Genomic DNA, 26,391 nt, shown 5'->3' on the forward strand with positions numbered 1-26,391 from the left:
GTATCCTTCAGCTTTACTGAAGGTTGCTTTTTGGTGGCGTCTTTAAGATTTTTGTGTATGGTATCATGTCATTTGCAAATAGTGATGGTTTAACTTCTTTACCAATGTGGATGCCTCTTCTTTTTCTTGTCTGATTGCTGTGGCTGGGACTTTTAATACTGTGTAGCAAGACTGTACATATTTGTCTTATTCCTAATCTTAGAGGAAAAGCTCTCAGTTTTTCACCATTGAGTGTGATGTTAGCTGTGGGTTTTTTTATATATTGTGTTTATTATGTAGAGGTATGTGCCCTCTAGCCCCACTTTTTTTGGGAGTTTGTATCATCAGTGGAATTTGAATTTGTCAGATGGTTTTTCTGCACCTATTGAGATGATCATAATGATTATGATCCTTGGTTTTGTTGATGTGGTGTTATCACATCAGTTTGTGAATACTGAATCATTCTTACAACCCTGGAGACAGTCTCACTTGGTCATGGTGAATGATCTTTTTAATGTATTGTTGTATGTGGTTTGGTCATATTTTGTTGATGGTGTTTGCCTCTATGTTCATCAGGGATATTGGCCTGTAGTTTTTTTTGGGTGTGGGTGATGTCTTCTTTTGGGTTAGGCATGGCGTGATCCTGGCCTCATGAATGTATTTGGAAGCTTTGATGAGGATAGGTATTAACTCTTTTTAAAATATTTGATAGAATTCACTCGTTGATCCTTCTGGTCCTGGACTTTTTTTTTTTTTTTTTTTTTTTCTGGGCTCTCTATTCAGTTTTTTAATCTATATATGTTTGGATTTTTTGACAGTACTCTGCTGTTTTCATTATTATAGCTTTTAATAAAGTTTGAAATCAAAGTGTAATACCTCTAGCTTTGTTCTTTTTCAGGATTACCTTGGTTATTTGGGGTCGTCTGTGGTTGTATACAAATTTTAGGATTGTCTTTTCTACTTCAGTGAACAGTGCCATTAGGATTTTGATAGGAATTGCAGTGAATATGTAGATTGCTTTGGGGTAGTTTGGACATTTTAACAATGTGAATTCTTCCAATCCATGAGCACATAATATCTTTCTAATTTTTTGTGTCTTCTTCAGTTTTTGTCATGAGTGTCTTATAGTTTTCATTGTACAGATCTTTCACCTCCTTGGTGAAATGTCACTCAGATTTAACCCTCTTTTAGTAGTATCTTTTGAAGAGCAGAATTTTAAATTTTGATGAAGTCTAACTTAGCCATTTATTTTTTCTCTTACGGATTGTGCTTTTGGTGTCATATTTAAGAAAACTTTGACTAATCCATGGTTGCAAAGATGTTTTTTTTTTAGTTTTATGATTTCAGGTTTTGCATTCAGGTCTGTGATCCATTTTGAATTTATTTTGTATATAGTGTAAGATATAAATCCAGTGTTTTCCTATGAATATCTACTTGTCTCAAGACTATTTTTTTTAAAGATTTTATCTATTTATTTGACAGATAGAGATCACAAGTAGGCAGAGAGAGAGAGAGAGAGAGAGGAGGAAGCAGGCTCCCCACTGAGCAGAAAGCCCAATGCGGGGCTCAATCCCAGGACCCCGAGATCATGACCTGAGCCGAAGGCAGAGGCCCAACCCACTGAGCCACCCAGGCGCCCCTGAAGACTATTTTTTGTTGAAGTACTATTTTTTTCTTTACCTTAGTGCCTTTGTATCTTTGTCAAAAAATTGTCCATATATATGTGGGCTTATTTCTGCATTCTCTATTCTGTTCTACTTATTCATTTGTCTTTATGACAGTGCTATGCTACTTTCATTATGTAACTTTATAATAATTTTTGAAATTAGTTTTATTAATCCTTCTTTTGCTTAGTTGTTTGGATATTCTGTCTTTTGCATTTCCATATGAATTTTAGAACTAAATTGTTAGTTGCCTCGTAAAGTTTTTTTTGGGACTTTGATTGGCATAGTGTTAAATCTGTAGTTTAATTTGGAGAGAGCTGATATATGCTAACAATAGTAAGTCATGTGACTCATGAACAAGTTTTATTTTCTCACTTATGAAGATCATCTCTAGTTTCTCTCAGTAGTATTTTGTTGTTTTAATGTAGAGGACTTTAACATATATAGTAAGTTACATTTGTCAGTATTTTTGGATGCTTTTATAAGTGGTATTTAAAAGGTTTCAGTTGTTAGTTCCTAATACATAGAGATATAGGTGATATTGGCACTTTGATCTTGTATGATACAAACTGGCTAGATACAAATATTCTGACTTTTTTAAAGTTTTCTTTGGATTTTCCACATGGGAAATCATATTTGTGGTTAAAAAGACAGTTTTGTTTCTTTTTTTCTAATTGGGATTTCTTTTTTCCTTCAGATTTCACTGATTATGCCAATATGAATATAAGTGGTGAAAGCAACATTTTTTTCTTGGGGGAAAGAATTCAGCTTTAAACATTAAGTATGATGATAGCCGTTGATTTTGTGTAGATGATCTTTGTTAGATTGAGGACCATTCCCTTTTTATTTTTATAATTTAAAAAATTTTTTTATAAACATATAATGTATTATTAGCCCCAGGGGTACAGGTCTGTGAATCGCCAGGTTTACACACTTCACAGCATTGACCATAGCACATACCCTCCCCAATGTCCATAACCCTCCCTACCACCCTCTCCCGAGCCCCCTCCCCCTGGCAACCCTCAGTTTGTTTTGTGAGATTAAGAGTCTCTTATGGTTTGTCTCCCTCCCAATTCCATCTTGTTTCATTTATTCTTTTCCTACCCCCCACATTGCCTCTCTACTTCCTCATATCAGAGAGATCATATGATAGTTGTCTTTCTCCAACTGACTTATTTCGCTCAGCATAATACCCTCTAGTTCCATCCACGTCATCGCAAATGGCAAGATTTCATTTCTTTTGATGGCTGCATAGTATTCCTTTGTATATATATATACCACGTCTTCTTTATCCATTCATCTGTTGATGGACAGCTAGGTTCTTTCCACAGTTTAGCTATTGTGGACATTGCTGCTATAAACATTCGGGTGCACGTGCCCCTTTGGATCACTACGTTTATATCTTTAGGGTAAATACCCAGTAGTGCAATTGCTGGGTCGTAAGGTAGCTCTATTTTCAACTTCTTGAGGAACCTGCATGCTGTTTTCCAGAGTGGTTGCACCAGCTTGCATTCCCACCAACAGTGTAGGAGTGTTCCCCTTTCTCCACATCCTCGCCAGCATCTGTCATTTCCTGACTTGTTAATTTTAGCCATTCTAACTGGTGCGAGGTGGTATCTCATTGTGGTTTTGATTTGTATTTCCCTGATGCCGAGTGATGTGGAGCACTTTTTCATGTGTCTGTTGGCCATTGGGATGTCTTCTTTGCAGAAATGTCTGTTGGTGTCCTCTGCCCATTTCTTGATTGGATAATTTGTTCTTTGGGTGTTGAGTTTGATAAGCTCTTTATAGATTTTGGATACTAGTCCTTTATCTGATATGTCATTTGCATATCTTCTTCCATTCTGTCAGTTGTCTTTTGGTTTTGTTAACTGTTTCCTTTGTTGGGCAAAAGCTTTTGATCTTGATGAAGTCCCAATAGTTCATTTTTGCCCTTGCTTCCCTTGCCTTTGGCGATGTTCTTAGGAAGAAGTTGCTATGGCTGAGGTTGAAGAGGTTGCTGCCTGTGTGTTCCTCAAGGATTTTTGATGGATTCTTTTCTCTCATTGAGATCTTTCATCCATTTTGAGTCTTATTTTCATGTGTGGTGTAAGGAAATGGTCCAGTTTCATTCTTTTGCATGTGGCTGTCCAATTTTCCCAACACTATTTGTTGAAGAGACTGTCTTTTTTCCATTGGATATTCTTTCCTGCTTTGTCGAAGATTAGTTGACCATAGAGTTGAGGGTCTATTTCTGGGCTCTCTATTCTGTTCCATTGATCTATGTGTCTGTTTTTGTGCCAGTACCATACTGTCTTGATGATTATAGCTTTGTAATAGAGCTTGAAGTCTGGAATTGTGATGCCACCAACTTTGGCTTTCTTCTTCAATATTTCACTGGCTATTTGAGGTCTTTTCTGGTTCCATCTAAATTTTAGGATTATTTGTTCCATTTCTTTGAAAAAAATGGATGGGATTTTGGTAGGGATTGCATGAAATGTGTAGATTGCTTTAGGTAGTATAGACATTTTCACAATATTTGTTCTTCCAATCCATGAGCATGGAACATTTTTCCATTTCTTTGTATCTTCCTCAATTTCTTTCATGAGTACTTTATAGTTTACTGAGTATAGATTCTTTGCCTCTTTGGTTAGGTGTATTCCTAGGTATCTTATGGTTTTGGGTGCAATTGTAAATGGGATTGTCTCCTTAATTTCTCTGTCTTGTTGTTGGTGTAAAGAAATGCAATTGATTTCTGTACATTGATTTTATATCCTGACACTTTACTGAATTCCTGTACAAGTTCTAGCAGATTTGGAGTGGAGTCTTTGGATTTTCCATATAGTATCATATCATCTGCATAGAGTGATAGTTGACTTCTTCTTTTTCAATTTGGATGCCTTTAATTTCTTTTTGTTGTCTGCTGAGGCTAGGACTTCTAGTACTATGTAGAATAGCAGTGGTGATAATGGACATCCCTGCTGTGTTCCTGACTTTAGCAGAAAAGCTGTCAGTTTTGGGGGAGAGGGAATCTTATGCAGGCTTTCCCCCAGCATGGAGCCTGATGTGGGGCTTGATCTCACAACCCTGAGGTTATGACTTGAGCCGAAATCAACAGTCAGATGCTCAACCAACTGGGCTACCCAGGTGCCCTGCCATTTGTTTTTTTATATCCTGTACTCTTCCATTACTACTTTCTATTATGTCAAGGAGATGTTTTCTAGCATGCCATTTTAGTTTTGTTGTCTCTCTTTTTAGGTTTTTTGGTTATTTTTTTAGTGGTATTCCTGAGCATTCCAATTAACATTGGAATAACATTGGATTACTACCAACTTAATTTCAATAATATGCAGAAACTTTCTTCTATATAGCTCTGTTCCTTTCCCCCTCCTTTGTGCTTTTATTTTCATATAAATTATTTTCAAATTATTTTTCTACAGTGTTATATCCATACACATAGGTTTCTTTTTATTGTTTTATGGAATTGTCTTTCAGGTCAGGTAGGAGGAAAAAGGTTACAAAATATTTATACTGTTTTGTATTTACATTACATTTACCTTTGCTTGTGGTCTTTATCTCTTCATATAGCTTTGCTTCATTATCATGTGTGTTTTCAGCTTGAATTACTTCATTTAGTGTTTTTTGTAAGGCCTATCTGCTGAATGTATTCTTTCAATTTTTATTCATTTAAATGTCTTATTTTCTTATTTTCTCCTTTAATTTAAAAAAATAGTTTTACTGGACACAGAATTCTTGGTTGACAGGCTTTTCTCAGTGATTTGAATATATAACTCTACTGTTTCTAATTCTTAATGTTTTAGTTGGAGAAATTAGGTGTTATGCTTATTGAGGAACTTTTATATGGTATGTGTTGCATCTCTTTTACTGCTTATAAGAACTATTCTTTTTTTTTTTTTTTTTTACGATTTTTATTTTTTTGAGAGAGAGAGCACAAGTGAGGTGAGAGGTAGATGGAGAGGGAGAGCACATTGCTGAGGAGAGATCCTGATGCAGGGCTCCATCCCAGGACCCTGTGATTATATAAGAACTATTCTTTGTCTTTTAGCATTTGATCATTATTTGTCTAGGTGCAGATCTTTTTTTAGTTTTTGATGCTTGGAGTTTGTGAATGTTGGTGGATATGTAGATTATTGTTTTTCATGAAATTTGGGAAGTATTGGGCCTTTCATTGTTGAAATATTCAGTTTATGTTTTCCACTATATCTACTTGCTAAGCCCCTCCAATGAATTTTTCATTTTAATTAATATATTTTTCAATAATGGAATTTTTATAATTTCTACCCCTTCACTGATATTCTCTATTGTTAAGGTATATTTTCATACTTTCCTTTAGTTGTTTGAAAATATTTAAAATAGCTGATGCAAAGTATTGGTTTTGTAGGTCTAACATCTGGGCTTTGTCAGGGAAGGTTCTGTTTATTGCTTTTTTTAAAAAAAAATTATCAATTTGGCAGAGAGAGATCACAGGTGGGCAGAGAGGCAGGCAGAGAGAGAGAGAGAGAGAGGAGGAAGCAGGCTCCCTGCCAAGCAGAGAGCCCGATTCGGAACTCGATTCCAGGACCCTGAGATCATGACCCGAGCCGAAGGCAGAGGCTTAACCCACTGAGCCACCCAGGCGCCCGCTGCTTATTGCTATTTAGAAAATTTTCCTGGTCCATACTTTTTCTCCTCTTTGCATGTCTTACATTGTTTTGGTGAAAAGTGGGCATTTTTATTAGTACAGTGTGGCAGTTCTGAGAATGAGATTTTTCCCTCCTCCCAGGATTTGGTTGTCCCATGACTTCTCTGGAATAAGTTTGTGAATTCTGTTCTTTTTCCTGTGCGGCCTTTACATTCTTTCTTCGTTTAGCTTAGTGGTCAGATAATTGGACAAGGATTTTTTTAAACGTCGTGAAGCAATTAGGCTCTCGGTTTTTTCTGTGAAGTTCTGTGTGCTTCTTGGATGCTTGTCAACATTTAACCAGGTAGTTGTCAAATCTGCCTTACCTTTTGCTTCCTGTTTACATAGAACTTAAATATCAACCAGAGATCTCAGCTCTTTACTGAGCATGTGTATATTTCTGGGCATGTGCACAGTCCTGCACAGGTACAACGCTTTTTACATTCCCTGGAATATTTCATTTCTTTCTTTCTTTATTTTTTAAAGAATTTATTTATTTATTTATTTGAGAGAGAGAGAGAGCACAAGCCAGAGGGAGAAGCACACTCCTTGCTGAGCAGGGAGAGTGACAGGGGGCTGGATCCCAGGATCCTGATGCTTAACTGACTAAGCCACCCAAGCGTTCCGATTTCAGATCTTTTTTTTTTTTTTTTTTTTTAGAAAATTGACCTTTTTTTTTATATGTTTTTTTTTTTAAAGATTTTATTTATTTATTTGACAGAGAGAGATCACAAATAGGCAGAGAGGCAGACAGAGGGAGAGGAAGTAGGCTCCCTGCTGAGCAGAGAGCCTGATGCGGGGCTCGATCCCAGGACCCTGGAATCATGACCTGTGCCGAAGGCAGAGGCTTTAACCCACTGAGCCACCCAGGCGCTCCCCGATTTCAGATCTTTAAATGTCCCTTTTGTATAAGTCATTCACTAACTTTTTCTTTTATGTTATTTGGTTGCCTCATTTTTTGCCTCATTATCCTATTGTTACCTTAGACAGTTTCAGTATTTAAACAATTGCCTCTGATTGTTTTTAACAAACATACATGGTGAAAAGATTGTCTCTTTTGAATGAGCTTCAAGTCCAGTCAGGTAAAGATAATCCTTTGAGTGAGGTTTTCCAGGAAAATGCCATATAACTCAAATTCTGACAGTTACCTGTGAGACCAGGCTTAGGCTGTAATCCTGTTCTGTTCCTTCATTTGCTTCTAGGCTGCCTTTTAAAAAGAGTATAATTACAGATTACATTTCTCTTCAGCATGGAGCTGGGGAGAGGGATCTCCCTAGGTAATTGGATAAGTTAAAATGCCTCAACGCCTGTTTTTCTTACTGAGCTTCAGCCGTTTTCCTTTATTAATTGTTCCTCTACAAAGGATTGTAAGCTTTTAATAAATTTCTAGAGTTGTCAAAAAGTCTATTTAGATAGTTTTTTTGTCTTATTTCTCTTACAAAGAAGAGAGGATTTTCAGAGATCTTTATCATTTTCTCTGACCTCAATTTCAATGATCTATTCAAGAGATTTAAGTAATAAATACTTTATATATTTACTTTTGTAGTTGCCATTTTTGCTGTTCTCCATTCTGTACGCTGATCCATATTTGAGTATGATATTTTCCTTCTGCATGAAGGACTTTCTTCAATGTTCCTTTTAGTGTGGGCTGGCTTATGATGAAAATTTTCAGATTTATATACCAGAAATTGTCTTTTTTTGGCCTTAATTTTTTAATGATTTACTTTTTTAAAGGAGCTATTTAAGTTCTTAAAAGAATTAAATTTAAGTAGAATTAAAATTTCAGTAAAATTTGTGAATTTTAAAACATTAATTTGGGTAACCATCTCTCTACAGTCTAAATACAGAAAAGTTCCACTACTTCATTTGAAACTCCTTCACACTATTCTTCATTTCCTCTTACTTCTCTCCCATACTAAGTCGTGGGAACTGCTGGTCTGTTTTCCATTGTGGTTTTTTTGTTTTTTGTTTTTTGTTTTTTCAAAATGTCACAGAAGTGGAATCATATATAGTAAGTTAAGTTTTGAGATTAGTTTCTCTCATTTAACATTTTATCTTGGAAATTCATTAAGATTATTGCATATGTAGTTCAACAGGGGATGATTTTTTAAAATTTAAATTTTAAGAAACTTTATTGGGATATATAACTTAAAATAAAATATAGCCATTTAAGATTTATAGTTCAATGATTTTTGATAAATGTATATACACTTTTATAGCCACCATCATATGGTGAAGCTATAGAATATTTTTATTACTCCTTGTGCCTCTTTTACACATTTCCCAACTCCATCCCATTCCCAGACAACTCTGATCTTCTTTCTGTTACTGTTGTTTTGTCTTTTCTAGAATTTCATAGTACAGTATGTACTCCTGAGTCTGGTTTCTTCCACATGTCATAATGTTTTGATATTCATCAATATTGATGTATGTACCAGTTTATCTTTATTGCTGGGTAATATTTATTGCATTGTGTATACTTTGGTTACAATTTAGGCAGCTTATATATTTTAATTCTTTTTAAAATATACTGTAGCTTTGTTTTAAGTTGGTGTGATAAAGTGATATATTACACTGTAGTGAGATTTTATTTCATTTATACTATTTAAAATTGCAATTATTATGATGTAATTTTTCTGTTTCTAGCTCCTATTTATTTAATTTTAAGATTTTAAAAATACAGAAATATATTAAGAAAGTTTTGGCTCTCAAAGGGAAAAGTTAAATTAATTTTAAGGAGTGTTAAGTTTTTAAAATAAAGATTTATTTTAATGAAAAGCATAAAGTACTTTCTGCTTGGTTTTATTTCAACTATTAGTTGTTCTCTTTTACTTTTCCTGAACCATATGAGTCTCAAGTTAAAGAGAATTACATTTGAGCCAACCTAAGCAAGTTTTTCCATTTTTAAAAATGAAATTAATGAGAACTGTTTATTTTGACAGGCCTTTGGAAATGCAAAGACAGCTCATAATAATAATTCAAGTCGTTTTGGCAAATTTATTCAAGTAAATTACCAAGAAACTGGCACCGTACTTGGGTAAGTAGCAGTAGCAGGCTTTGGAGTATGTTTATATTTTCACCATTTTCTCTTCATAATCCATTGATTGTTCGTTTGCTGTTTAATGAGAAGACTGACATTGGTGTCTGCATTCAATTTTTTTCCTCTAAATTTTTTTTCTTTTTTTCTTTTTTTTTTTGGAAAGTTGAAGCCTGAGAAAAGTTCAAAGAATAGTGTAACACATATTATCTGTAACTTAGATTTGCTAATTGTTAACAATCTGCTGCATTTGCTTTTTTCCTCTGTATTATGTATACATTCATTTTTTAAAATTGTTTCTGAGTATAAGTTGGGCATATAATTTGACTCCCCACAGGAATCAGAGCCATGTTTTCCTACATGATGCTGTTCTATTCAAGAAATTTAATTTTGTTACAATAATGTTTCTTAAACAGTCTGTAAATAGAGTACTTCTGTTTTTTCCAGCAATATTCTTTCTAACTTTTAAATATCTAATAGACTTTATTTTTAAAACAGTTTTAGTGTCACAACAAAAATGGGCAGAAAGTACAGTGAGTTCCCATATACTTCTTCACCCTAACCCCCAGTCTCCCCTATTAATAACATCTTGCATTGTTGTGTTCCATATGTGTGGTATGTTCTTTGGGCTTTGACAATTGTATAAAGACATGTATTTACCATTACAGTATCATGTAGAGTAGTTTTACTGCTCTGAAATCCTCTGTGGTTGCCTTTTCATCCCTTCTTACCCAGTAACCCTTGGCAACTACTTACCTTTTTATAGTACCCCAGTTTTGCCTTTTCCGGAATGTCCTGTAGTTGGAACCATATAATATATAGTCTTTACAGTTTGGATTCTTTGCCTTAGCACCATGTATTAAAGTTTCCTCCATGCCTTTCATGGCTTGATTTTATTGGGCTGATGTTAAATGTATATATTAATTTGGGGATAATTGACATCTTTGTGCTATTTAGAAATGCTTTTAAATTTTTTGTATTTCTTACTGAATTTATTCCCAAGCATCTTATTTCAGTGTTTTACTGTTACTAAAAATGTGATTTTCTCTAGCATTATATCTTCTAGTTGTTTACATATATGAAAGTTATTAATTTTTATATTAAGCTGTATCTTGTTATTCTTACTGAATTGTTTTATTGTTTGCATTAGTTTTACTACTGTTTCTTTGACCTTTTCTTGGTATATTTGCAAAAATAGATATTTTTTTCTGTTCTTATGTCTTTATTTTCTTTCTCGTCTGATTCCAAATAATATTGTTTCCGACCTTTATGTGAATGACTACTTTTCCCCACAAAGTAAAATACTGATTTTAGGGCTTTTTATCACATTAATGAGTTAGACATTGATTTAAATTTTCTGTGAGTGGTTTTTTGAGTAACAGAATGGTATTGCATTTTATCAAATGCATTTTGAGCATCTGCGACGATCAGCATGATCTTCATTCTGAGATCTGTTAATGTTATTATTTTCCTAAAACTGAATCATTTTGTTCCTTGGAAAGCAATCTGACTTGGTCATACAAAGATACAATTTACACACACACATACATATATGTACATATATTTATGCACGCACATATAAATTGGTTGTTCTATTCTGTTTCCTAGCTTTTATTTATGATTTTTGCATCCATATCAATAAGTGAGATTGGTTAGTATTTTTCTTTTTTATGCCATTTTAATTATGCTTTTCACTTCTGCTTTTAATTTAAAAATTTTGACCAAAGCTATATGTATTCTACCCGCCCCCCAACCCCCCGAAAAACAAAACAAGAAGGATAAGTACTTTAGTGGCGAGTTTTATAACTCATTTCCTTTCTGATTTGAAAACCATGTTTCCAAAAGTATAACGGGAACTTTTACTAATAAAAATGGGATGCAGCCACATTGTCAAGTTGTACTTTTCTAGTATTTGATTGTGATACAAGAAATGTTGATAATAGGTTCAGTTGTATATGTTGCTTTGTAACTTACAAAGTATCATTACATATATTCACTGATTCTTAAGACAGTTTCATGAGTTAGGAATAGCAGATATTTATTTTCCCATTTTATGAATGAAATTCTTGCTCTTAGATGTTAAGCGTTTATCTGAAAAGGTTAAAGGTTCTCTTACAACAGTGATGAGCAGAAATCTTTTTTTTTTAAGAAATCTTCATCTTGATTAGTAAGTCAACATATACATACTGAAAAAATTTTCATATTGAATTTTTTAACTCTTAGCAAATATATATTAAACATTTTCATCTTTTTATCATTTATTAGGCAAACATTTATGGAGTACCAGGCACTGTGCTAAGTGTTGAGGACAAAAAAATGTACACATGTTCTCTGCCATTAAAGTTCTCATAGTCTTTTGGGGAAGATATGTTTACATGAGAGGATTATAGTAAATGAGATAAGTATAGTGATAGAAGCATGTGTTTGGAGAAGTTCACAGGAAACAGTATATGATTTTTATCTTGGGTCTTGAAAAATTGCTAAGCAGAAAAAGTGGGAAATCACATTATCATTTGAGGGATTGGCATTAGCAGATGAGTGGAATCATAAGAGCTTGGTGTACTTGAGAGGAGGTAGGTTCAGTGGCTTCAGATTATGGACATAGTGTTCAGTTGATTTCAGATTGTGAATAAACCTCTAATGTATCTAATTTATCCTTTTTATTGGGGACAGATTTTAAAGATTTTATTATAAAAATAGTCAGACACAGAAGTAAAGAGAATAGAAGGAATGCCCATTTAGATTCATCAATTATCACATTTTGCCATATTTGCTTTATCTGTTTTTTCTTTCTTTCTTTTTTTTTTTTTTTAAGATTTTATTTATTTATTTGACAGAGAGATCACAAGCAGGCAGAGAGGCAGGGAGAGAGAGAGGAGGAAGCAGGCTCCCTGCCGAGCAGAGAGCCTGATGCGGGGCTCGATCCCAGGACCCTGAGATCATGACCCAAGCTGAAGGCAGCGGCTTAACCCACTGAGCCACCCAGGCGCCCCTGTTTTTTCTTTTTCTATGCTGATGCATTAAAAAGAAACTGGGGCGCCTGGGTGGCTCAGTGGTTAAGTGTCTGCCTTTGGCTCAGGTCATGACCCCAGGGTCCTGGGATCTAGCCCCACATCAGGCTCCCTGGTCTGTGGGAGGCCTGCTGCTCCTTCTCTCACTCCCCCCTGCCTGTGTTACCTCTCTCTCTGTCTCTCTGTCAAATAAATAAATAAAATCTTTTTAAAAAAAAATAAATAAAAAGAGACTATCCCAGGTAGACATAATACCAGTTTACCCTTATGTACTTTAGTATGAGTAGCAAGTGAAAGTAGAGGAATAACATGAGTAGATCTTATTTTAGGGTAAATAACTCTCATAGCAGTATAACTCAAGGATTAGAGAGGAGGAAGGAGAAATGTCTAGGAGTATGTTGATATAGTTGAAAGAGGGAGCCTTTGTAGTTAAAATAGACCTGGCTTCAAATCATAGTTCTGCTGTTTACTAGCTGCATGATCTTAATATCTATGAGTATCAGTTTCTACACTTGTGAAATAGGCTGTAATATTTGCTATGCAGGGTGGGTATAAGAATTTAATGTACTATGTGGAATCTAAAATACAAATGAATAAACAAAAAGCAGAATTAGACCTATAAATACATAGAACAAATATGATGGTTCCAGAGGGAAGGAAGGTGGTGGAATGGGCAAAATGAGTGAAGGGGAGTATGATATACAGGCTGCCAGTTACGGGATAAGTAAGTCATGGGATTAAAAGGCACCACGTAAGGAATATAGTCAATGATATTTTACTAGGGTATGGTGAGCATAGTATAATGTGTAAACTTGTTGAATCATTGTGTTATATACCTGAACACCTGAAACTAATGTGACATGTGTCAACTATACTCAAAAGAATTTAACATATTAGTTTATGTCTCCCATTTTAGACAGATAAGAACCTGTTTGAGTAGTCTAGACTAGAGGTGATGGTGGTAACTCGGAGGAAGCGATGCATTTTAATTACTGGTGATAGTAGTAGTAGTAGTAATGAGTTTGCAAAAAAGGCATATTTGAGGTTCATTTTATGAATGGAGCCTGTTGGATAGAGAGTATAGCCTGTAGAATTAGAAGTGGAAGGAAAAGCACGGACAATGCAGCTAGGAGTGAATGGCATGCTTGAGGGAATACCTGTATTTGCAAGTGACTGAAATACTGAGCATGCAATAGGAGGGAACTGATGGGAATAAAAGCTCAAAAGTCAGATTTTGACTCCACAGAGGTTTGTGCTGTGTTATTTGGTTTTAGTAGTGTAAAGCTTTTAAATTTCAGACTGTAAGATCCCCCTTTTTGGAGTTGATTCAATTTGGATTGATTCAATTTGGGTAAGAGGTATTGGAGACTTGAAGAGGTAAAGGCTGGATAAAGAGAATGACATAACAGAAATATATTTTAGTTCCTCATTACTTTCAGTATAAAATCCATTCTTCTGGCACATAGTATATTGGTCCTTCTTCATCTAGTGCACTTGTCTATCTCATTCTCTAGCCATGTTGAGTAATTATCTTCCCTGAGGTTAAATACCCTCTTTCTTTTATGCCTTTGCATAAAGCAGTTCTCCTGGTCTTCTTCTGGTCAGTCTTTCAGATTTCAAAGTCATTTACTCAGTCAGTCACCAAATAGATTTTGTGAATGTTTACTATGTGCTGTGTACTCCCCTTTCTGGGAATTGTTCCTTATATAATGTTTTCCTTCTTGGATTGAATCTTACCTGTTTCTCTTGATATAGCCATAATTTTTGATTATTGTTCTATAATAAATCCTATATCAGCTCAGTATGATAGCCCCTTGTTTACATATTTCCTTTACTAGTCTGTAAGCCCCTTGAGAATAGTGTATCACTTATTTCCATATTTGGACAGTGCTTAGCACAGTGCCCAATTAATGAAAAGTTATTGAATAAATCAGTAAATAATAAATGAATAGATTCTAGAATGTGGCTGTAGCATAAATATGTTAAGGAAGTATGTGTTTGAGCCTTATTTAGTCACCTGGCTGAAGTATAATATCTGAAAAAATGTGTAGTGGCATATAAGCCTGGAAAGAAAGTAAAGCCTATGCCATGGATGGGTCTTATGTGCCATGTTTTGAACTTCTGAATTTATTTTGAAAGCCCCCCCAAAAAAGACGAGTGTATAAATTTAACATAGATAACACTAACAGCATTTATAATTATAAATTATATTACATAATTGTAATTGTAAGTGTACTAAAATGATCTGGGTGGTATTCTTTATACTTTTGCGTCTTCTCCGGAAAAATATTTATCTACCTTAAGCTTTATTATTTATATCGACCAATTTTATTTTTCTTCTAGTGCCTATGTTGAAAAATATCTACTGGAGAAGTCCAGACTCGTTTATCAAGAGCATAATGAACGGTACATATTTTTCTTACTATTATTAGATCAAGTTAACATTTGTATTAATCAGATCATCTTTTAGGATGTTTGTATATTATGACCTTTAATTCAGCTTAACACTATGCATTGCTTTCCATATAATTGCTATTTCTGTCATGAGCAGAACATTGTACTTTTTCAGAGGCTGCTAGAAGGTTTTTTTAATAAGTACAAACATACCTTGTTTTATTGCACTGCACAGATACTGCGTTTTTTTAACAAATTGGTTTGTGTAGAGCAAGTCTTTGGCACATTTTCCAACAGTCTTTGATCACTTTGTATCTGTCTGTCATATTTTGGTAATTCTTGCAATATTTCAAACTTTTATATTATTATTATATTTGTTATTGTGATCTGTGGTCCGTGATTATAACTGGCTGAAAGCTCAGATGATGGTTAGTATTTTTTAGCAGTACTGTGCTTTTTCTTTTTTTTTTCAAGATTTTATTTATTTATTTGACAGAGAGAGATCACAAGTAGACGGAGAGGCAGGCAGAGAGAGAGGGAAGCAGGCCTCTTGCTGAGCAGAGAGCCCGATGTGGGACTCGATCCCAGGACCCTGAGATCATGACCTGAGCCGAAGGCAGCGGCTTAACCCACTGAGCCACCCAGGCGCCCTTTTTTTTTTTTTTTTTTTTAGTACTGTGCTTTTTAAATTAAGATGTGTACGTTGTTTTTTAGACATAATGCTATTGCACACGTAAGAGACTAAAATGTAGTGTAGACGTAACTTACCTGCACTGGGAAACCGAGAAAATTATTTGCCTCATGTTACTTTGAGATTGCTTTATTGTAGTAGTCTGGAACTGAACCCACAAGATCTCTGAGGCATGCCTGCATGTGGAACTGTTAACCTTTCTAAATTCTAGGCAAACTGTCGGAACAGAAAACGTGATTCAGGTCTTTATCTGACTGCTTTTCGTGAGCATTGTGTCTTCAGACTTTTTCCCATGCCTTATTATTCTGTTTCTAATTTGAGAAAATTTTTAATAAAGCACTTACTTTCATTATAATTATAATGAGGTATACAGGACTTCAGAGATTATATATGTAACTTCCTACAGATTAAGAAACCTAATGTCAGGGGGAAAAACCCCCAAGTGTCAGAGAGATAAATGATTTCCTTCATGCTGCAATGAGAAAAATTAAGAGCCAGAGTTTGAAGTTAAAGAGACCTACATTCAAATCTTGAATATGGCTTTGGCATCTCATTTAACTTTTCTGCTTCTTTGATATTTATTCCCATTTTACAGATAGAAAACTGTCTTAGAGTTGTCTAGAGAAATAAATGAAATAACATTTATAAAGTGCTTATTGTGGCCCTTATACATAATTATATTCAATAATTGATAGCTAACATTATCTAATGAATACGACCAGGTTAGGACTAGAACTCAAGACTTTCCTGTTCTTTTTTTTTTTTTTTTTTTTTTTTTTGTGGCTAGCAGATGAGGAAATCTAAATTAGAGGTGGTTTTTCTTTTTTTAATGAAGGTAAGATTGTTTTAGAAAGGAAATAACTTCATAAAGTTTTGTAGAGTTAACAGATACTGCTATTAGAAGGTTGTTAGTAACTTCTTCCAACACATTTTAATGGAGTGGTCGGGATATAGCATGGTTTCAAAGAATCACGGGAGGTGAAGATTCAGAACTTAAAAACTGATTGTTTTGCTGGATTCTTTCTGAATGGATGTGTAATATTTAATGGTGTGTTGCTGAATGTGGGGTGCTCGCATTTTGTTGAGGATTTTTTGTGTCTGTAGTCATAAGGGATATTGCTACAAGGTGTTTTATTTTGTTTTTCCCTCCTGATGTCTTTGTTTGGTCTTGGTATTAGGATAATACTGGTTCATAGAATGAGATGGAAAAGTTTGGGAAGGATTGGGTTAATTCTTTTTTAAATGTTTGCTAGAATTTGCTAGTGAAGCCATCTTATTCTGGGTTTTTATTTGTGGCGAATTTTGATTACTGATCCAAACACTTTAGTTATTATATGTCTCTATAGATTTTCTGTTTCTTCTTTAGCCAGGTTTGGTAGTTTTTATCATTCTGGGAATTTTTTCATCTAGGTCATCTAATTTGTTGGGGAAAAAATTGTTTATAGTATTCTCTTAATACAATTTTTATTTCTGACAGGTAACAATGTTCCCTCTTTTGTTCCTGAATTTAAGGTCTATTCCTATCTTTGGGCTGCTGTAACAAAATACCTCAGTCTAGGTAGTTTTAAAAACAACAGAAATTTATTTCTCACAGTTCTGGAGGTTGGGAAGTCCAAGTTCAAGGTGCCAGTATGGTTGCATTCTGATTAGAGCTCTTCCTGGTTCATAACTCATACCTTCTTGCTTGGTCCTCATATGGTGGAATGGGTTAGGGAACTCTGTGGAATCTCTTTTATAAAATCACTAATCCCCTTCATGAGGACTCTACTGTCATGATCTAATCAACCTCCAAAGGCCCCACCTCCTAATATCATTACCTTTTGGGGTTAGGATTTCAACATAGGACTTTGAGGGTTACAAATTCAGACCATAGCAATCTCCCCCACCTTTTTTGTCAGTTTAGATAAGAATGTGTTAATTTTGTTGATCTTTTAAAAGGACCAAGTTTTGGTTGATTTTTCTGTATTTTCTTAACTGTTCCCTATTTTATTTCTCTTCTCATGCTTATCACTTCTGTTTGCTTTGGGTTTAGTTTGCTCTTTTTTAAAATTTAAAAAAATTTTTTAGTTTCTTAAGGTGAATGGTTAGCTACGAGTTCCTTCTGTTTTACTATGGGGTTGCAGCTCTAAAGACCTGTTTTAACTCTTTAATGGTTCCCATATTTTGGCAAGTTGTGGTTTGGCTTTTATGTATCTATTTTCTTATTTCCTTTGTGATTTCTTCTTAGAACCCATTTTTATTTAGGAGTGTGTTTTTGAATTTCCATGTATTTGTGCATTTTGGAAATTTCTGTTACTGACTTCTGATTTCATTGTAAGATCATCAGAGAATATAGTTTGTATGATTTCAGTTGCCTTACATTGAGACTTGTCATAGAGTTTAACATTTTTTAATCCGGAGATTGTTCCATTCTCCAGTGTTGAGAAAATATGTATCCTGCTGTTGGATGGAGTATTCTATAGATGTGTTTTAGGTGCAGTTGGTTTTTAGTATTTTTCAAGTTCTCTTTTTCCTTATTGATCTTTTATCTTGTTACGGTTCTTTTCATTATTGAAAGTAAGTGTTGAAATATCTCAGTACTATTGTTGAATTGTTTTTTTATTTTTTTTCAATTCTTTCAGTTTTTGTTTTATGTATTTTGGGACTCTGTTTTTATATGCATTTACATTTAGAATTGTTTTATCTTTCTGAATTGGCCCTTTTGTCATTATAAAATATCCTTTGCATCTAGCAACAATTTTTGTCTATTTTGTTTGATGTTAGTATAGACACTTTAGTTTTCTTTTGGTTATTGTCTGCATGGTATTTTTTCCATCCTTTTAGTTTCAACCTATTTGTATCTTTGAATCTATAGTGTGTCTACTGTAGATAGCATGTAGTTGGATTTTCTTAATTCGTTCTGCCAGTTACTTACCTTGGGACTCATTTATACTTCATGTAATTGCTAAGATAGGATTTATGAATGTTATCTTGCTATTTGTTTTATGTATTTTTTAATGATGTTTTAGTCCCTCTATTCTATTACTGCCTTGTTTTGTATAAATAGATGTTTTCTGGTGTACCATTGGCATTTCTTTAATTAAATATTTCTTGAGTTATTTCCTTAATTGTTGCCTTGGCAATCACAGTTAATATTTTAGCAGTCTTGTTTGGATTAATAACTTAATTTTGGTAATAATACAAGTAACTTTGCTCCTATGTAGTTCTGTTCCTTTACTCTTCTTTTGTAGTATTAAAATCATATAAATTACATCTTTCTAACAGTAGGCCCATCAATACAGATTAGTCGTTATTGTTTTTTGTTGGTGTCTTTGAAATCTAATAAGACAGAAAAAAGTTAAAGACAAAAAAAATGAGTTTATATTATCTTATATATTTAGCCACATAGTTATCTGTACTAGTGCTGTTTATTTTTCCATGTTTAACTGAAAATTGTCTAGTTTCCTTTGTTTTCAGCTAGAAAAAGTGCCTTTAGCCTTTCTTGTGGGGCCCATCTGCTAGCTGTGAAGTCTCTTAATTTTTGTTTATCTGGGACTATCCTAATTTCTCCTTTATTTTTGAAGGATGACTTTGCTGGGTGTATAATTTTTTTTTAAATCACAGTGCAGTTTTAAAAAAATTAACATATAATGTATTGTTTGTTTCAGGGGTACAGCTCTGTGAGTCATCAGTCTTACATAATTCACAGCACTCACCATAGCACATACCCTCCTCAGTGTCCCTCACCCAGCCACCCTATCCCTCCCATACCCTCCCCTCCAGCAACCCTCAGTTTTTTTCCTGAGATTAAGAGTCTCTTGTGGTTTGTTTCCCTTCTGGTTTCATCTTGTTTCATTTTCCCTCCTTTCTCCTGTGATCCTCTGTTTTGTTTCTCAAATTCCAGCTGATAATCTTGTATTAGGAATCCTTGATAAGGCATGTCTTCTAAGCTTGGATCTCTTTGTTTTTCTCACTTGGAGTTTGTTGAGTTTCTTGAATGTGCAGGTTGTTTTTTTGTCAGATTTGGGGAGTTTTGGGTCATTATTTTTTCAGATATTCTTTTTGCTCCTTTCCTCTCCTTTAGGGACTCCTTTTGTGCCACAGATACCTGAGGCCTGTTCAATTTTCTTCATTCATTTTTCTTTCTTTCTCTCTCTCTCTTTTTTTTTTTTTAAAGATTTTATTTATTTGACAGACCACAGGTAAGCAGAGAGGCAGGCAGAGAGAGAGGGGGAGCAGGCTCCCTGCTGAGCAGAGAGCCCAACAGGGGACTCGATCCCAGGACCCTGAGACTATGACCTGAGCTGAAGGCAGAGGCTTAACCCACTGAACCACCTAGGTGCCCTCATTTTTCTTTCTCTTCAGACTTGTTTTAAGAGCTGTCTTCAGGTTCCGTGATGCCTTCTGCCCACTCATATCTGTCACTGAGTGCCTCTAGATAGTTTTTCATTTTAGTTATTATATATTTCAACTGTCTAATTCCTCTTTAATTATTTTTAAATAAGTTCTATATGTTTATCGATAGTCTCTTTGATGAGACATCATTCTCATACTTTAGTTGTTTAAACGTGGTTTCCTTTAGTTCTTTGAACATACTTAAAACAGTTGATTAAAAATTTTGTGTACTGGGGCGCCTGGGTGGCTCAGTGGGTTAAAGCCTCTGCCTTTGGCTCGGGTCATGATCCCGGGGTCCTGTGATCGAGCCCTACATCGAGCTTTCTGCTCAGCGGGGAACCTGCTTCCCCCACACTCTGCCTGCCTCTCTGCCTACTTGTGATCTCTCTTTGTCAAATAAATAAATAAAATCTTTAAAAAAAAAATCTTGTGTACTACGTAATGCCTGGGCTTCCTCAAGGATGGTTACTTCAAGATCAGCCAGAGATGAGAGTTCAGTACCTTCTCTGAAGGTGTGAAGCCCTGGGCACATGCACAGCCTTATGCATCCACATGGCCTTCTAGATTCCCAGGAATGTATTGGGAGCTTTTAAAACCCTGTGTGGAGATCACATTTCCCTTTAAATTTTTTGATTAGCCTACTGTTTCCCCAGCACTTATCCATTGGTTCATGTAGCTGACATATTAAAAAATTGCCAATAATTTTCCATACCTTCCCCTGGGGAAAAGGTTTTCACACTGGCTTAACTCTGAGTCAGGTCATTAAAGACAGTTTTAAACATGGCGTCTTCCAGGGACCCACCACATAGTTCAAGTGATGTTTCTCAGGGAATGACGTTCTGAACCAGCTCCAACCCTCTTCTGCCCTCTTGTGATGGCTGCCAGGCTTTTGGTGTTCATCATGATTGTAACCTATTGGTTTTGAAGGCCATCCTGGATTTGGTGAACGGAAGATGGATTGGGGCAAGTTAAAAGGCAACAAAGATTGCATTTTTAACTGAGATTGAACTGTTTTTCTTATGTAAACACTCCTTGGATTGCTATAAGCTTTTGGTTAATTTTCAGAGTTCTGACAAAAGTTGTTTCTGACAAGTTTGCTGTTTTCTAATTTGTCTTATGGAGGAGAGAATTTTCAGAGGTCTTTGCCATATAGCAGCCTTCACCCCTCTCTTTTGAATTTAGCATCCAAAACATCATTTTACTTTATAGTACCTAAAATATTGAACTTACTACCACTTTTTTATTGAAAAATGAAACAAAATTGAAACATTTTACTAGTTAATGTTTGTTCTTTTTTCTGTTAAATGATAACCGTAGATCGTGTTCATTATAAAGCCATACTCTTTGTTTCCAACAGGAACTATCATGTGTTTTATTACCTCCTGGCAGGAGCAAGTGAAGAAGAAAGATTAGCATTCCATCTTAAACAACCAGAAGAATATCATTATCTCAATCAGGTGAGAGTTCATGAAATGTGTTTTGAAATGTAGGGCATTATTAAATTTTACTTCTTGAGAAAAGTTTTTTTCGTAATACTTTGTTCTCCAAACCCAGTAATGGATATTAACTAGCATTTTCATAGAGGCAGTCTAAAAATTTATGTGATGTGCTTCTCAAATTTAAAAATTATTATTAACCATAAGAGTTGGAAGGGTTTAGTTATATGTGTACCCTTTGCTTTTTGTGAGACTCTTTCAGAGAAAAACTGTTTATATATGTACCTGCTTGTTAGAAAAATGAATTGGTCTTTCCAAAGTGGTTTACCTTTTAAAGACAAGAGCATGTTCAGTGTTACTAATAATTAATGTTTTCCCTTTGCATGGGATTACTTGAAACCTCTTTTATATGTTTTGAAGTCTAATACATATACCTCTTTGCATGATATTGTGATACTAACTTAGAGTATGATTGTTTTTATAATTTAGCAAATGATCCTGTTCAAATGAAATTCATCATATCTTTCTGTGAAACTCCTAAAATTCACTCCTAAATTTCCATAATAAGGGGTAATTGCAGTTTTTCATTACAATGGTTTCTCCAATTTTACTATTTCTCATTAATAAAAATTCTAGAACCAATATTAATGGAATTGATGTGACAGTAGATCACTTAAATAACAGACTGTCTTTTTTTTTTTTTTTTTTTGAGGCAAGATGTAATATCCATGGAGATAAATGCCTTTATGGTAACTTAAAAAATTCTTATGACGGTTTTGTAAGGAAATTGACATTTTGATGATGGTTCAAAGGCTATAGTATGTATTTAAGATTATGAAAGTAGCATCTTAGAGTTTTCCCAAGATAGAGGATGCTATGTAATTGGTATTTCTTAATTTCAAAACTACATATTTATATGAACTAATAAAATTTTGTATTTATATATCAATTTTAAAATTATTTAAAATATCACTTCTTGATAAAATACTAGGCATTTCTACTGTATAAAATTATGTATATTTAAAAAAATCATTGATTTAGCTTCTGAGATTTTTCTTTTCCCTGTTAAATGCTTTGGAGATATTTGGATGATTAAATATTTCCTTTTTAAAAACTAATAATTGCTCATAAATGAGCTGATAGTCCCGAGCTTATTACTCTTCTTCCAGATATTTTTTTTGTTATCAGTGGCCATACCATGCATATTGTTGCCATAAAGTAGTCAGTATTAATAGAATATGAGACTGAGCAGTTAATACAAATCTCAGAATCACTGAAAAACAGGAAATATGGATTGGTTGTAATAATATATGATCTCCCAGAATCTGAATGTTTACCTAGTTGTTTCTTGTTTTATGCTGCTGTACAAAATAACTCTCTTTGGGTAGCAGCACAGTGCTGCTCTACTACATCTAAGAGATGATTAGAGAAGAATGATAACCATTACTTCTACCTAACTAATCTGCCTTACTTTCAGATAACAAAGAAACCCCTCAGACAGAACTGGGATGATTATTGCTATGACTCTGAGCCGGTCAGTACAAGTACCTAAATATTCTGTGTTCCTGTTAAAGGACCCTCACTCACCTTGCTCATTTGTACTTATTTCATGACTTAGAAAGAAAATCAGCTGAAATACAAAGAATCTAGGAAAGAAGAGAAAATAATGTTTAATTTCTTTAAACTGACTTTGTATATGTATGGTTTGTGGTTTAAAAACCAGTCAGTTCACTTTTTTAAAAATTTGTTTTTTTTTTTAATTTGTTCTGTTGTTGCTAACGTTTAGTCTATATTTATTTTGACAATAAATTGATTGCATTCCTGATGGATTCTTATGAACTACAGGTTTTTTTTTGAGGTGTATTTTTTTTTCAGTGATTTTATTACTCACATGTTACAAGTAGTATGTAATGTTTATCTTAAAAAGGTATAGCCTTGAGGCACGTGGGTGGCTCAGTCATTTAAGCAGCTGCCTTTGGCTCAGGATATGATCCTGGGATTGAGCCCCATTTGGGGCTCCTTGCTCAGCAGGGAGCCTGCTTCTCCCTCTTCCCTGATTGTGCTCTCTCTCTCACTATCTCTCTCTGTGTGTCAAATAAAAAAATAAATTCATAAAAAAAGGTATAGCCTTCCTGTTTTTGTGTCAGTTAACAGTAACAGTCTTTTCACATGATGAATGCATGTACATTTTGAAAGTTTTTTAGTGGCAATAGAGGCTCTAGTCTTTATATAATTTTCCAAAAATTAAGAATTTAAATTCCTATAAATAAGATTATTTTATGTTTTAATTGAGTGATTTAAGGGCATATATGATGTAATATAAAATGAACAGGTAAATTTAGCTTTCTTTTTATATTTTATAAGGACAAGTTTATAATCAAAGGACACAAAAAATGTTTTTTCTTCCCTTTGTAGTGAGGTCAGATGTAAAGGCTTAAAACATGCATTCATCTCTATCTATAAATTAACTAATGAACTAATTTATTAATTATTCCTTCTGGAAACATGTTTTAGTTCTTGGTTTAAATAACTGTGACTTTAATTTTCACTGTGTGTGATTACATACTCCACTAATTACAACACTAGACTGTTTCAGAGTTGAGAAGGATCAGAAATTATGGACTTAAATTTTTTCCTTCATACAAGGTTTAATTGCATTGCCTTTTCATTATATATCAAGTAATTTATGGTTTCAGATTTAACATTTTGGAAAATTTTAGAGATTTAAATTTATAGATTTGATACATTTTAGTAGGAAAAATTTACACTGTTTTGCTGTTCTTGAGAAGCTTCCATCTTTCACCTGTTAACATCGAGTGACGGAGTCTCATTGGGAAGTAGGTAGGAGACTGATAAAACTCATATGGCAAATGTAAGACTTGATTGCCTGTACAGAACTTGTCATGGCATTATGAACTGATCTGCTGTTATTTAGACAGTCTCAGTTATGCTTCAGAGTTTGGGGTCTGAAGCAGACAGACCTGACTTGAATACTGGCTGATCCACTTACTAGTTTTTGAGAACCTGAGCAGGTCATGTAATTCTTTTGTTTCCACCATCTATTTGATGAGATAAAAATGGTCTTTAACTTTTGTGAGAATTTCGTTAGACAATGCATCTAAATAGCTTGATAGAGTATTTAGTATTTAGTAAAGTATATAGTACATGTTCCCAGAGCTGCTGCCACCATCGATATCAACATTATCCATCTTTTCCTTAAAGAATTTTGTAGCCATAGTCCTTTATTTCCTTTGTATCTTTCATTAGCCTCTCATTTACTGTGTTTTCAATCTGTTATTGTTTGAACTTCGGATAATTTCTGTTGCCTTTTCTCACAAGTTAATGAAAGCAAGCAGTTAATCTGAGGATCTTTTGGTTTGTTTTTTCCTCTTAGCTCCTCAGAGTATATTTGGGGGCAAACTAAACTTTTTTTCCCCTCTGAGTGATGAGAACTTGTGTGGCTTAGCATTATAAGAAGAGAGGATTGTTAGGTACTGTTCTGTAATTTGTCCTATATTATCATATATATAATGGAATTGTATAGATGATTCCAAGGAGAACTGTGATGAGAAAATTGCTTTTAACAAGGGACTCCTTGTTGCCTGTTGTATATTGATTTAATTCCTGTTAAGGGTTATCCTATTAAATAAACTCAAGCAACTGGTGTTGCCTGACAGAGGATAGAGGATTTAGAACTGGAAAGATTTTCATTTTGCCACCCCTGTCATTTAGGTGAATTATTTAACCTCTGAGCCTGTTTTCTTTTCTACTGAATGAATATATAATTATATATACATACACATTATTATCTCCTTGGGTTTAATATCTGATTTTATGCTTATATATCTGCATTACTCATTAACTCATTCTTACAGGGTCAAAAGCAGGTTTACATGCTAGATACTTGATAGTTTAAAAAAAAATGAGTACTTTCTCAAAAAGGAATGTTTCGTTTAATTCAGTACTTATTCAGTAATTCAGTGATTATATATTACTGTCTTCTTGGCACTGATTTGATGCTGGAGATCAGCAATGAATAAAACAGATAACAGGTAATGCATTTATTGAGTACTTGATGCAACATTCCACAGTCAGACATTAAAAAAATTATACATGTGAGGAGGTTTTTGAAAATGTACCTATAAGGGATTGTGAGAACATATAGTAAAAGGCTTTAAAAACTTATTATTTTAAAGATAAAGATTATATATGTGTTTGACTTTTTTGGGAGCTGAAATGCAAAGGTTACTCTAAAAATATTTTATTTGGTAGTTCATAGCTATCTTTACCAACTAATGTGTGTTTTTTGCAGATTTTTAATTTTCACATATACTTTCTTTTACTGATAATCATGTTGTTTATATAATTTCATTAGGAACTATTTTTATTATATCTAATATTGAGATAAACATGTTTATATTATATATATCTAGGCTCCATTTCTCAACTAAATTATTGCCTCTTCTAAAATTTATTTTTGTATCTCAGCATCTAGTGCCTTGCATAATAAGTGTAGGCATTTATTAAATATTTGTTGAATAATAACATTTGTTTGTGAAATTGAGCTCTCTTAAGTGCTTTGGATCTTTAGAACTCTTGAGCACCACTCGAAGTCAAAGTTGGTATCAGAATATTTTATAATATTGTTAGCTCTTTATCTTAAGTTACTTTGTGATCCTTGCCTTGGTGATTGTGAAAGGGAGAAAAAAGTAACTTACTGGTATTTTGGTAGGTATGTGTTTAGTTTGCATACCTGTAACAAGAATTCTCCAAATATTTCACCAGCTCTAATTTTTATTCGCAGGTATATTTACCTAGAATTACTATATTTCTGAGTGGCTTACCTTACTTTTCAATAGGTAATAATTGATTTCTTCCCTGTTTTTCTTAAATAAGCAGGATTGCTTCTCGGTGGAGGGGGAAGATTTGAGGCATGATTTTGAACGCTTACAACTGGCCATGGAAATGGTAGGATTTCTTCCCAAGACACGAAGACAGTGAGTTTGTTTACTGTATTCTTATACCTTTGGTAGAGAACAAAATCACAATGTGTGTTTCACAAGTTCCTCTTCCTTGGTGCTTTGAAAGAATTTTCTAACAAATATTCCAAGTCTAATACCTACTTCTTCCTTGTTAAGCATGGAT

General features: G+C 34.1%; 1 protein-coding gene across 9 annotated transcripts in view; it reads left to right on the forward strand.

Annotated features, from left to right (window-relative positions):
• The window catches only part of MYO9A (myosin IXA), a 283,068-nt gene that overhangs the window by 53,006 nt on the left and 203,671 nt on the right, over positions 1–26,391 (forward strand). For 8 of the 9 annotated variants that reach the window (XM_047735391.1, XM_047735390.1, XM_047735387.1 and 5 more), the window contains exons 3-7: positions 9,246–9,340; positions 14,695–14,757; positions 21,168–21,267; positions 22,724–22,780; positions 26,146–26,243. In XM_047735391.1, coding sequence (XP_047591347.1) covers positions 9,246–9,340; positions 14,695–14,757; positions 21,168–21,267; positions 22,724–22,780; positions 26,146–26,243 — 413 coding nt within the window. The remainder of the gene's footprint in view (positions 1–9,245; positions 9,341–14,694; positions 14,758–21,167; positions 21,268–22,723; positions 22,781–26,145; positions 26,244–26,391) is intronic. The other variant, XM_047735393.1, reaches the window with a different exon arrangement.

The sequence above is a fragment of the Lutra lutra genome, chromosome 7 (genome assembly GCF_902655055.1).
Source record: "Lutra lutra chromosome 7, mLutLut1.2, whole genome shotgun sequence".
Classification (NCBI taxonomy): Eukaryota; Metazoa; Chordata; class Mammalia; order Carnivora; family Mustelidae; genus Lutra; species Lutra lutra.